At 46.2% G+C, this 12,680-nt stretch overlaps 1 protein-coding gene across 4 annotated transcripts in view; it reads left to right on the plus strand.

Moving 5' to 3' along the window:
• OTOF (otoferlin) overlaps positions 1 to 12,680 on the plus strand; it is a 217,717-nt gene that overhangs the window by 59,694 nt on the left and 145,343 nt on the right. For all 4 annotated transcript variants that reach the window (XM_015405380.1, XM_015429824.1, XM_015405386.1 and 1 more), the window contains exon 3: positions 4,526 to 4,614. In XM_015405380.1, the coding sequence (XP_015260866.1) occupies positions 4,526 to 4,614 (89 nt within the window). The remainder of the gene's footprint in view (positions 1 to 4,525; positions 4,615 to 12,680) is intronic.

A 12,680-nucleotide genomic window follows, 5' to 3' on the forward strand; every position in this document is an offset into this window, starting at 1 on the left:
GTCCCTAGCATTTTGCTAAAGAAGCTCTGGGTCAGGTGTTGAGAACAACCCCGGAGTACCTCTGCAAGTCAAAGACATCAATACAGAGGTAGAAGGACCAATCATCTGACTCAGTGCATCTGAGTCATATCGGGGGAGGCTGTGACCCAGTGATGGAGGAGATGCTTTACCATGGAGAAAGTCTCAGATTCAATCTCCATTAGCAAAAGTTGGGATAGATCTGCCTGAAATTCTGGTGGTATACCATGAACTGGAATAAACCAGTTATTCCAGCAAGGTGCCCATGGATGCTATGGTATCCCCCAGTGCCTTACCAGGCAGCCACTTGCTTCTCCCCCCAAAGCAAAGAGCCTCTCCAGAAGGAAGCAGTGAAGTTAAAAAGTGCCTGATTATCAGGAGGTACAGCCAAGGACTTTCATATGCAAAGAGGGACCAACTGCAACAGCAGTTGTGGGCAAGGGTCATTTCGCAGAAAAAGAGGTGCAGGAGCTCATTAGCATAACTCATTAGCATAACTTATTTGCATATGCCACACCCCCTGACATCACTGGAAGTGTGTCAGAAGGCAACACCCACTGCTCAGGCTCCACTGGACTGTTTTGGATTGCTAGCTATGGGGGGTGGGGGGGAAGTGTGCAGATCTGCCCTCACAGAGGAGGGAGAGCTTGTACCTGAATAAAACTTGGCCTTAAAGGTGCTGCTGGACTGTTTTGGATAGCTATCGGGGGGGGGGAGCTCTGCAACTTACCTGGCTGCTTCTTGCTTCTTGTGGTCCGGGGCTGCTGGGAGCAGGGGGCGGGGCTTGTTGCATGTCCCCGCCCCGGGCACTTTACTACCGGAGCTCCGCTCCTGTGTGCTCCTGCAGGAAATGACCCCTGGTTGTTGGTGAGAACATTAACTTAACACATGTCATGTCATGAGAAAGCAATCCATGCTCCCCTGGGTCATAACTCCATGCAGCTGTCTTAAGTGGGCACCTGTCCACAAAAGCTTCTTCCGTAAAAATCTTTAAGGTGCCTCTAGGCTCCTGGTTGCTATAGGAAATATCATGGTGAGGTTATTGCTTATTCTGTATTGCTTTTCAAAATCCCTGCAATGATGGAAATAATTGCCCCGTTGTCTTCTGCAATATAGGAAGGTCAGGACGAGCTCCACATTTTGTAACCTCCAAGCTCTAAATGGTGCCGAGAGAAAAACAATTTCTATATCCAGAATGAGACAAATAAATAACAGTGGTATCCATACACTCATTTTGCACAAATGGGTCCAGTTGCTTTTTTTCAGGGTGTGAAGCTTCTGTTTCTGGAAGGCACAGATCGGTATGTCTTGACCTGGAGAGATCTACTTTGATGCCCTGAGTCAGAGCAAGCAGCTTAAAGCTTGCAGACTGTGGCCGGCTTCCCAAGACATCCTCTCCGCAAATGATGCTCTGGGATAGACTGGCTTGTTGCCACCACAGCATAGCAGCGCAGATCTGTAGGGCGAGAGGAGTCCTGGTGCTGGGCAGTTTTCCCTCTAAGCTGTGGAGTCTTGTGAGCAAAAATTCTACTTTGTGAGCTACTGGCATTAAAGTTGTGAGCAAGTGACTTGGCTACTGCATATATTAGTTTGCTGGGGAGCCATCCTTCCTGAGCTAAGACAAAAATCTGTGAGCTGGAGGCTAAAAAACTGTGAGGTAGCTCACACTAACTCAGCTTAGAGAGAACACTGGTGCTGGGCTAAATCCGTGAATCCCCCCAACCAGGGGTCATTTCGTAGAAAAAGAGGTGCAGGAGCTCATTAGCATAACTCATTAGCATAACTTATTTGCATATGCCACACACCCTGACATCACTGGAAGTGTGTCAGAAGGCAACACCCACCGCTCAGGCTCCACTGGACTGTTTTGGATTGCTAGTTATTGGAGGGGGGGGACGTGCAGATCTGTCTTTGCAGAGGACGGAGAGCTTGTACCTGAATAAAACTTGGTCTTAAAGGTGCCACTGGACTGTTTTGGACCAGGGGGGCTCTGCAACTTATCTGGCTGCTTCTTGCTCTGACTGAGGGCTGCTGGGAGCAGGGGGTGGGGCTTGTCACATGTGCCCGCCCCCTGGGCTCTTTACTGCCGGAGCTCCGCTCCTTTGCGCTCCTGCAGGAAATGACCCCTGCCCCCCCCACAGGATACTGAGCAGAGATGTGAACATTTTGCAGTGTTCAATCTAGTCAACCACCCAGGCCCCAGAAGGGAAGGAAGGTGGCAGGTAGACTAGAGCCTGTTAGAGCAGAGGAAATTCTCCACTGATCCCCAGTCAACTGGCAATTGCCAGGTCATTTTGACAAACAGCAGATGTGTCATCTATAGGCTGATCCCCCACCCCCAATTTACCATGTTTACATGCTTTTCTTTTCTTGGTATAATGTAACTTGGGCTATGTGTTTTCCCCAGAAATCTCATTACTTGGGGGGGGGGTGAGTATGAAGAAGGCAATCTCATAAGTACACCTACATCAAGCCCACCTCTAGCTCTGCTTGTGTGCTTACTCAGAACATTTGATAGCTACTGGTGGAAACCAGAACCTAGACTAGAGCATGACTATGCCCAAAAACTGATCCAGCAAAGCAATTCTTGCCTTCTTATCATAGGATGTGACAGAGATGTGTAGGACAATGATGTGCTTTATTAGATGTTACCAGGAAGAAAGGTCAAAGAGAGCCACAGCATTTTCAGTGCTGTTGCAATGTCTGCTTCCATCTTCTGAATCCCTCATGAGTATCCCCCAGAAATGCCTACTTTTCACATGTTGTATCTGAGTGTCTATTGGATGGACTAGACATTCATTCCAAAGGTCCAGATCTCTTTGCTTCAGAGTACGAAAGACTGACTTATAGGGATGAGTATTCTTTTTCAAAACAATTGGCAAATCATCTGGAAACACTTCATTAATTACATATGTTAGGATAATTGAAATGAGTGGGGAGAACAACATTCATTACCTTGGTGCCTAACAGTCAGGTGAAAGCATTCTGGGATGTCATGGGAGAACAGAAGTTATGATATTGACATTGGAGTTTTCCATCCAGCAAAGTCAAACAGATCTTGCCCCAGAAGAAGTTCAAGGAGAGTTCAGAAGGAGCAGGAGAGAAGAAGAAGAAGAAGAAGAGGAGGAGGAGGAGGAGGAGGAGGAGGAGGAGGAGGAGGAGATTGGATTTATACCCCGCCCTTCACTTGGAGTCTCAGAGCGGCTTACAAACTCCTTTCCCTCCCCCTCCCCACAACAGACACCCTGTGAGGTGGGTGGGGCTGAGAGAACTCTGACACAAACTGCTGTTTTTCAAGGACAGCTGTGCCAGAGCTTGTGACTGACCCAAGGTCACATCAGCAGGTGCAAGTGGGGAATCAAACCCGGTTCTCCCAGATTAGAGTCCGCACACTTAACCACTACACCAAACTGAAATGAGACTCCCAGTGAAGGGCGGGGTATAACTCTAATTCTTCTTCTTTTTCTCCTTCTCCTCCCCCCCCCCCACTGAAACCTGTGGAAATTAAAATGAATGTAATACTGAAAGCAAGTGGGAATGATAATAAATAGAATGAAAGCACAATGCAATTGTTGAAACAAAAATCAAGCAGAAACTGAATAGAGCAAGTGACTGTCCTGTTTTAAGAAAATTGCTTTAGTTAGTGTAATGTATTGATAATACACAAGTAATACTTATAGCCAGTGCTCCTGAAATACTGGTTTGTAGCTTAACTGACTATATCAAAGAGAAGTCTTGTATACCATGTTTAGATTAGCATTCGGAGATACTATGGGGTGGGTAAAACATCCTGCTTCTTTATTAGCATACATGGTTCTCTCCCTCCCTCCCTCCTTTATCCTTACAAGAACCCTGTGAGGTAGGTAGTTTGAGCTGAGAGAAAGAGAGACTGACTGTCTCAAGGACACTAGAGAGTTTATTTATTAATTCTACTTCATTTAAATCCCAACTTTCTCCTTGGTAGGGTCCCAAAACTGCTTATATCCTTTCCCTCTCCTCCATTTTATCCTCACAACAGCCCTGTGAGGTAGGTTATGCAGAGAGTATGTGACTGGCCCAAGGTTACCCAGGCAAGTTTTCATGACAGAGTGGGGATTCAAACCTGGGGTCTCCCACATCCTACTCGGATATTCTAACCACTACGCCACACTAGCTTTCAGTTTCACGGAGAGAAGTTTATTTGCACAGATCCTAATCTAACACTAGCCTCTGTACCACACCGTCTCTTTCTATTTCATAATTATGTGAGATTTTATGCAAATTTCTGCAAATTGTGTACAAATTGTGAGGGCTAGAATTTTGCTTTATGAAAATGGATGTCAAGTTCTGAACAGCATACCTGATTTTACACTTTTGTAGTGGAACTATAGATGCATGATCTATTCTAGTTGGGTAGGATGGCCTAAAATATTTGAAAACTATGATGTTTATGGGTTATGCCCAACAGTTAATACGCTGTATGACTGAGGCAAACTCTCCTCACACTTCCGGTGATATTTTTCCACAGACATTCCGGTGGCCAATTGCCAGCAGTATTGATGTTAATGAGATGTTGGAAATTCAAGTGTTCAACTACAGCAAAGTCTTCTCCAACAGGTGAGTGATATTCTACACAGCGGATATATTCTCTTCCTTCATCCACTGGCTTTTCTGGAATTGTTTTATTTCCATGAAATGTGGAATCTTTTCAGCATCCATTCTTATATCTTGACATTGTAGTGAGGGGTCTTGTTTGGACACCTCCTTTCCATGAAAGAAGCAGGGAAAGATCTGCCAGACCGGCAGCACACAGGGTTAACCTGGTGGCCTCCTTCAGCACCAAGCTGCCCAGATAGAAGAGTACAGCAGGCCTTGGGACTCCATAGCAGCCAGTGACACCAGACTGGCTTTCTTGGGCCGCTAGATTCCCATGACCTGATTGATTCCAGTCTATGGAATTAGTATCCCAACTTGAATTACCTCCTGTTCCCTCCTCTGACCAACAGGTGTCAACAAACCCACACCTGACTTCCAGAGCTCCTGATCGGAGTTCCATGGTGCTTGATAAATGAATGTCATTAACCTGGCGCACTCAGCAAAAATAGACTATTTCAAATACTCACAAAATGGTATGAGCAGAGGGGAATATTGCTTGCCCCAGGAATTATTCAGTGTGTGCCCATGACATACAACAATTAATTCATGTACAGGGAGTGGGTGGGGAAATCGCATAGCCCCAATAGTGCTGCTGGAATGCTGGGTGTGATTTTCCCACTATAAGCATAAAGAGATCATTGCTAATGCCCTTTCTGGAAGACCTCCATTCCTGCTTCCATAAGAGTCCCAAGGCACCTTGTACTTAGGGTGCTGCTGAGCATGTTTAAGACAGAATCCCATGTATTAGGAATATTATGGTTCTGAGTCCATTGCACGGATGTCATTGAAAGCATGATGAAGTCTGAATTTCAGACATGGGCTTACAAAACAATATTTTCTGGATTTTTAAAAATAACATAGCTTGATTTGCTGAACCCAGTCTAGCAGAAGAAAATTCCCTCATCTGTAGAGAAGCAGTCTTCCATTCATACATGCAAATCAGTACTTAATGTTGTGGACAGCAAGCGATGCATGTCTTAGTCTCTGTGTTGTCTTGCAACCCTGCTTGTTCTGATTTCTCAGCTGTGGTACCCGATGGCCTCTATCAAGTCTAGCCTGAGCTGCTGCTGCTGCTGCTGCTGCTTTTCAAGCATCTGCATCTTATTATTCCACTCCACTCTTCTTTGCCTCCTTCTTTGCCTTCACTGAGGATTGGCTCATCATCATGAGTGACTCCTTCAGGGTCCTTTTAATAATGAGGGAGGGGGGCTGTGGCTCAGTGGTAGAGCACCTGCTCTGCCTGCAGAAACTCCTCACGTCAATCCCTGGTGTCTCCAGTTAAAAGGATCAGGTAGCAGGTGATGTGAAAGTCCTCTGCCCGAGACCCTGGAGGGCCACTGCCAGACTGAGTAGACAGTATTGACCTCACGGGACCGAGGGTCTGATTCACCGTAAGGCAGCCTCATGTGTTCAGTGTAAAATGTGGGATAACAAAAAGCATGATGCTGATAGTTGTTATCCGTGCAGCTTCTTCTTGTATAGTGTCAGGAACCTTGCATCTTGAATATTAGATTTCTCCCAGCCTCCTCACTGAGAACTTGTCAAAAGAGTCTCTTATTTTCTTTTGCATAAAGGCAGCACATCAAGCATAGGAGTTTTCAAAATGTGTTTTTAAAAAATAATGTACTCATATTTCATTAAAACAGCTTAGGCTGAAGACAGATGGTAGGTTCTTCTTCTTCTTCTTATCCTTCTCCTCCTCCTGTTTACACTGTGGTCTACCAGCACATATGAAGGTATAGCACAGAATTAAAATCTTGCTGTGAACAATAACAACATCAGATGGCAGGTTTTTTGACAGCTAACGTACAGCGCTATTGTTGCCCTGGTACATGTATTCATTCCTCAGTTGTCTCTCAAGTTGTAGCTTTTTGGAAGGCCTCTTTGCCCACATTCTATGGCATGCTGGATAGCCCCAGCATCTGTGGACTTGGATGGAGAAGGGGTTCACAATCACAACTCACTTCTCTTCCTTCCCAGTGCATAAACCCTGGGCATGGGTTTATCCCACGGGCTGATTCTCAGCCTTGGTCAAAGCTGTCCTTAGGTAGAATGAGGCACTGCTCATGTATCCCCTGGTCCCTCACAGTGCCTTCCATCACTTCTGGGTTCCCTCACTGCCCCCAGAAGCATTGCAGTTGTCTAGACAGCCCACCTGAGGATGTCTGATGCCATTTCTTGGCAATGCCACCTTGGCCAAGAGTGGGGTTTCCCCACCAACCACACCCACCCTCTCTAACCTCCTCTATTTGCTCTAATTGGCCCTTCATTTCAAAGAGGCAGCAGGTGCGTTGAACAGCAAAGTTCCATGTATGTTCCCGCAGGGTCCGCTTAACTTGTGATGTGATTAGGTCAGTTTTGCTTGCTGCAATTTATGTAAATTATATAAATTTAGCATCTCCCCCCCCCACCCCAAGAGAAACCATCTGTCTGTATTTTCCGTTTAAAGATACTGAATGTATGTACCCTAGGGGCATGTGCGTGGTTGGGTTTTGATTTGTCTTTAATGAAACAGGCTCAGTGGAAGCGATAAAGATGACGAGGCCAAGAGGAGCCACTGAAGCCCCGGAGGGTGGGGGGAGCTGTGCGCTCAACCCTGTTCTGCGTTCCATGGGCCCCTAGACATAAAGGACATCATTTGGCAGAGGTAGAAAGTCACATGGGAGACAGAATCAAGGGACGGGGCAGAGAAATCCTGCTCTTAGTCACAACTCAGCATCAATCCATAACAGAACTGGGTTTTACACATATATTTTCTAACATTCAGAGAACTATTTCTACAGTAGTTTGTCTGCTCAGGACTCCTGCTTGTCTGTCTTGTGTGAGAGCTTGAAAACCAACTGTCTCTTGGAGCCTGGCAGTCGCAACTGCGGTGCACTGAAGGAGGAGGAGGAGGAGATTGGATTTATACCCCGCCCTTCACTCAGAGTCTCAGAGCAGCTTACAAACTCCTTTCCCTGCCCTTCCCCACAACAGGTACCCTGTGAGGTAGGTGGGGCTGAGAGAGCTCTGAGAGAACTGTTCTTTCAAAGAACAGCTCTGACAGAACTATGGCTTGCCCAAGGTCATCCAGCAGGTGCAAGTGGAGGAGTGGGGAATCAAATCCGGTTCTCCCAGATTAAAGTCCATGCACTTAACCACTGTACCAAACTGGCTTTCAGTTGAGTTACGCATGAACCGTCCTAATGCTGAATCAGATGGTTGGTTCATCAAGGTCAGTATTGTCTTCTCAGACTGGCAACAGCCAGAGTCCTCCATGGTCTCAAGGAGAGGTCTTTCACATCAGCTACCACCTGATCCTTTTTGCTGGAGACCCCTGGGATTGAACCTGGGACCTTCTGCATAATGGAGAGGAGATGACTGAGAGGTGATATGATAACTATCCTCATGTACTTGAAGGGCTGTCATACAGAAGATGTTGCAGAATTGTTTTCTGTTGCCCCAGAAGGTCAGACCAGAACCAATGGGTTGAAATTAAATCAGAAGAGCTTTGGGCTAAACATTAGGAAGTCTGACAGTCAGAGTGGTTCCTCAGTAGAAGAGGCTTCCTCGGAAGGTGGGGGGCTCTCCTTCTTTGGAGGTTTTCAGAGGCTAGATGGCCTTCTGACAACAATGCTGGTTCTGTGAACTTAGGCAGATCCTGAGAGGGAGGGCGGGAAGGGTTCTTGTGGTCCTTTCTTACATGCCCAGGGAAATGCTGGTCGCCAATTTAGGGTCAGGAAGCAATTTTTCTCCAGGCCAGTTTGGCTGGAGATCCTGGAGGTTTTTTGTCGTCTTCTGGGTGTGGAAAAGTGGTCACTGAGGGTTTGTGTGGGGGGAGGTATTTGTGAATTTTCTGCATTGTGCAGGGGGTTGGACCAGATGACCCTGGAGGTTCCTTCCAACTCTATGATTCTATGCCAAGCAGATGCTCTACCACTGAGCCACAGCCCTTCCCATATGGCAGTGAACCAAGTGGTCTGGTTAACAACGTTTTTACTGCATGCTGTTGGAGGACATCAAAACTTTAGTATGGTCCCGGTCACACGGGCAGGAAAACATGGGGGGAAGCGTGGCTGTTTGCCCCGGAGCAAAATAACGCGCGGTTGCGCGATCATACCTCCCCTCGAGGTCCCGTCAAGGTTCTGTGGTCATGGGGGAGGTGCCAATCACATGACCATCCTGCAGCGCGGCAAAGAAGCAGCACGGCGCGATCACGCCAGCAATCGCTCGGCGCCGCTTCCGTGGCAAACCGGGTTGTTTTTTTCCCCATCGAACTTCGTGCATGCACATGAATCGGATGAGTGAAACCCAGCATGCGCGGTTGCATGCTGGTGTGCATCCTGTGGGGACTTGGGAAAAAAACCCTGCTTGTGACGGGACATGGGCGGGCGCCAGATGCCACGGGATTCCACCGTGAACGCGATCACGCACACGCCCTTGCCCAGTGGTTTCCGGAAACTAGTACCTCCAAGGTACTAGTTTTTTGCCGCACGTCTTTGGCGGGAAGCCTCGGTTGAGCCACGGGAGCGCTACGCTTCCCAGATGTGCCGGTGAGATTCGTGCCCGGAAAATCCGCCTATCTTCCGTCTCTCTGGTGTGGCTAATGTTCCGTGTGACCGCAGCCACTATTACTTTCCAGGTAAATGTGCACAGATCTGAAGGAAGCAATGCAGATTTCATTAAAGCTGAGTATGGAGAGGGTACAGCTTAGTGGTAGACGACCTGCTTCAAAAGCCAAAAAGATCCCCAGTTCAGTTCCTGCCACCTTCAATTAAAAGGTATCAGCAGTTTTGGGGGAAAGACCTGATCTTTGGTGGAGGCCCTAAAGAGACCCTGCCAGATGAAGCAGACTATGCTGCATTAGAAAGACCATTTCTCTGATTTGGGATAGGAGCACTTTCGTGTGAAGGTCATTTCCCTGGCCATATAAAGAAAATAAGGAAAGGCTCCATTGGTTTTTATCTGATAATAATTCTAAGATTACATGTCAAGTTGCTAAATTCTGCACATTAATTTTAAAATTACGGGAATTGTACCTTAAAAGCTCTTACATTCAAAAACTTTTTATCATTATATTTTATGTTTGACTAAACTGTATGCTGGCCTAAAGACTGTAATAAACAACAACTATTACTACTACATAAAGGTCATTTTGGAATGATATTAAAGGAATATTCCATTTTGGCAAAACCTAATTCCTTTGCAGAGATCTGAAGGAAGCGATGTGGATTGCTTTGCGGGCAGCTCAGTTTGGAATGCATCCAAATGACCTGTCCTGTTCTTCGTTTCTCGGTCATCCTATAAAAAGGCATCCTAGGAACCAGTTCCCACCTTTGCAGCTCTGGGACCGGCTCAGCTCTCTCTCTCACTTAAATTTTCTAAAAATTTAATTTGGAATTTAATTCAAATGACACCTGGAGAAATGTTCAGGGCAAGGCACTATACCACTAAGTCAGTCCCTTGGGGATCTTTAACTGCAATGTAATTACGTCCAAAGCTAAAATAAAGACACACAAAGTTATTAAAGTCCATCTTTCACTGAGCTGAGGCTCGCACAGCAGGGATGCTACTGGTGATAATAGTCTGTTGCATTAATTGCACTCGCTTCAGGCATTGACACAGCATAAGAAGAATCCCCTTTTCCCAGTGTTAATTTAATTTTGAACACCAGAAACATGGAGGCTCAAACCCATCAGGGTCATGACTTCTGACCTACAGCTCTTCCCTCATCTCCCTTACATATGAGAATCTACAGCTCAGCCGTAAGACGAAAGCTCCATATGTACAAACTGCCAGTATTAATATCTGTGGCATACCCAGAACGGTTAAAAGCATCCAGGTAGGAGGACTGGGAAAGGTCTTAGAACTGGGCAACAGGCGGCTGGCCAGGCGAGTGATCTCAGGTAAGGCAGCTCCTTCATCTGTTGCATTGTTTTTGTTGAAAAGCACAATAAATCATCTGCAGGTATCTGGTAGAACCGCAGCCCTAAAACTACCTGTCCAGTGCATTTCTATCTCACCTTTCTTCTAAAGAGCTCAGAGTGGCTCACGTATTCCTCCCTTCTTTCATTTCACAGTGACCTTGTGAAACAAAGTGGGTTGGGAGAGAGCCATCCAGTGAACTTCACAATCCACCTTGAGTCTCCTTGAGAAAGGACTATAAATGCTGTAAAGCAAACAAAAATTATTGAGTGTGGATTTGAATGCAGGTCTTAGTCTGACACTCTAAGCACTGCATCACACTATTTGTCATGACAAGAACATGCCAGCAGCAGACAAAACAGTCCCACATTCAGTCTCACGAGAAACAAAAGGCCTTGTCTGGGTGGCCAGGCTAGTCTGATTTTGTCAGATCTTGGAAGCTAAGCAGGGTCAGCCCTGGTTAGTACTTGGATGGGAGACCACCAGCAAATCCAGGGTCGCTGCGCAGAGGCTGGTGATAGCAACCCACCCCTGAATGTCTCTTGCCTTGAAAACCCTGCACAGTCATCATAAGTTGACTGCAACTTGATGGCATTTTACACACCCACAGAGAGAAATAAGGGCACTTTGCATGCACTGGAAAGCACGCTCCTTTGTTATGTTCTTGCACAGTTTTGCTTGCTTCTCTCTTAGCTTGTAAACCTTTCAGACTCTTGCAAACCAATGTGGACTTGTGGTTAGAGCATTGGACTAGGATCTGGGAGACCCAGGTTCAAATCCCCACTTTGCATGGAGGCACACTGGGAGCTTTGAGGAAGGGCAGGACAAAAAAATGAATAAACACAGGAACCAGGTTTGCATGAAGCCCAGCAGCAGAATTCTGTTGTCAATGAACCCCAAGTAGTGAATTTCCAAGGGAAAGCCCAAATGAAAACATGGACTGGTTCCATGTCCTCTTCCATTCTTCACTGTTTTCTCAATTGCCGACTCTAATTTAGTACAGCGTCAGTTCTGACTGGATCTTTTATTAGATCTAGCAGGTCACCTTTTGCAGTCTTCTTTGTGTCTGTGGAACAGGTGAGCCCTTGTTCTATTTTTAAATTCAACGGTCCTCGTTTTGCCAAGCTTATTCAGGCTCCCAGTGGAGAAATTCTAGGCAAAGGAGGCTAGACCATAATCAAGGGACTCTGCATATGTTGCACATTGTTTTTCAAGATGGTGATGGAAAGTACCATCAAGTCACAGCAACTTATGGCAACCCCATAGCGTTTTCAAGCCAAGAGATGTTCAGAGGTGGTTTGCGATTGCCTGCCTCTGCATAGCAACCTTGGTATTCCTTGGTGGTCTCCCATCCAAATACTACCCAGGGCCAACCCTGCTTAGTTTCTGAAACCTGATGAGATCGGGCTAGCCTGGACTATCTAGGTCAGGTTTTCAAGACAAATTTATGTTTTTAAACATCCAATCACTTGGAACTTAGAAGGAAGGTGAAAAGAAGGAGGAAGGTGGAAGATGGGAGCAAAGGTCAGGGAACAGTACACATGTGGAGAAAGACAAGGAAGTGTGCAGGCATAGAGTTGCCAACTCCAGCTTGAAAATATCCGGGAGGCTTGGGGGCAGTGTCTTGGAAAGGTGGAGTGTGGGGAGGAGAGGAAGCCCAGCAGGCATGTGATGTCATGGAGTCTGCCTCCAAAGTTGCCATTTCCTCCAGGGGAATTGGTCAGTAAGGTCTGGAGGTTAGTCATACTTCCAGTAGGAGTCCAGGCTGCCTCTGAAGCACCCAAAAATCTGGAAATGCCATTACAATCGGCTTCTGGCTTCCAAAAGTTTACTAAATATTGTTCATTTACTTAGAACAGTTCTTTAATCCCAGTTCTCTAGAATTTTGTTTATGGATGCGCAACCTGCCAATATTTGGTTCTTTTGACATTCTTTAATATTCAAGGAGCCGTACTCTATCCCTCCTTTTTCCAAAATCCAGATTTGGCTGTTCTGCTAAATCACAGTCAGTAGTTTTACACCTGTCACAAACCCAGCATTTTCGTATAGTTGAATGTAGCCTGGAGCTCCTGTCTGCCTCCTAATTTACAAACATTGACTAAACATCAATCTGAATCCTCAGT

This window comes from Gekko japonicus, unplaced genomic scaffold (assembly GCF_001447785.1).
Source record: "Gekko japonicus isolate JY-2015 unplaced genomic scaffold, Gekko_japonicus_V1.1 scaffold977, whole genome shotgun sequence".
Lineage (NCBI taxonomy): Eukaryota > Metazoa > Chordata > Lepidosauria > Squamata > Gekkonidae > Gekko > Gekko japonicus.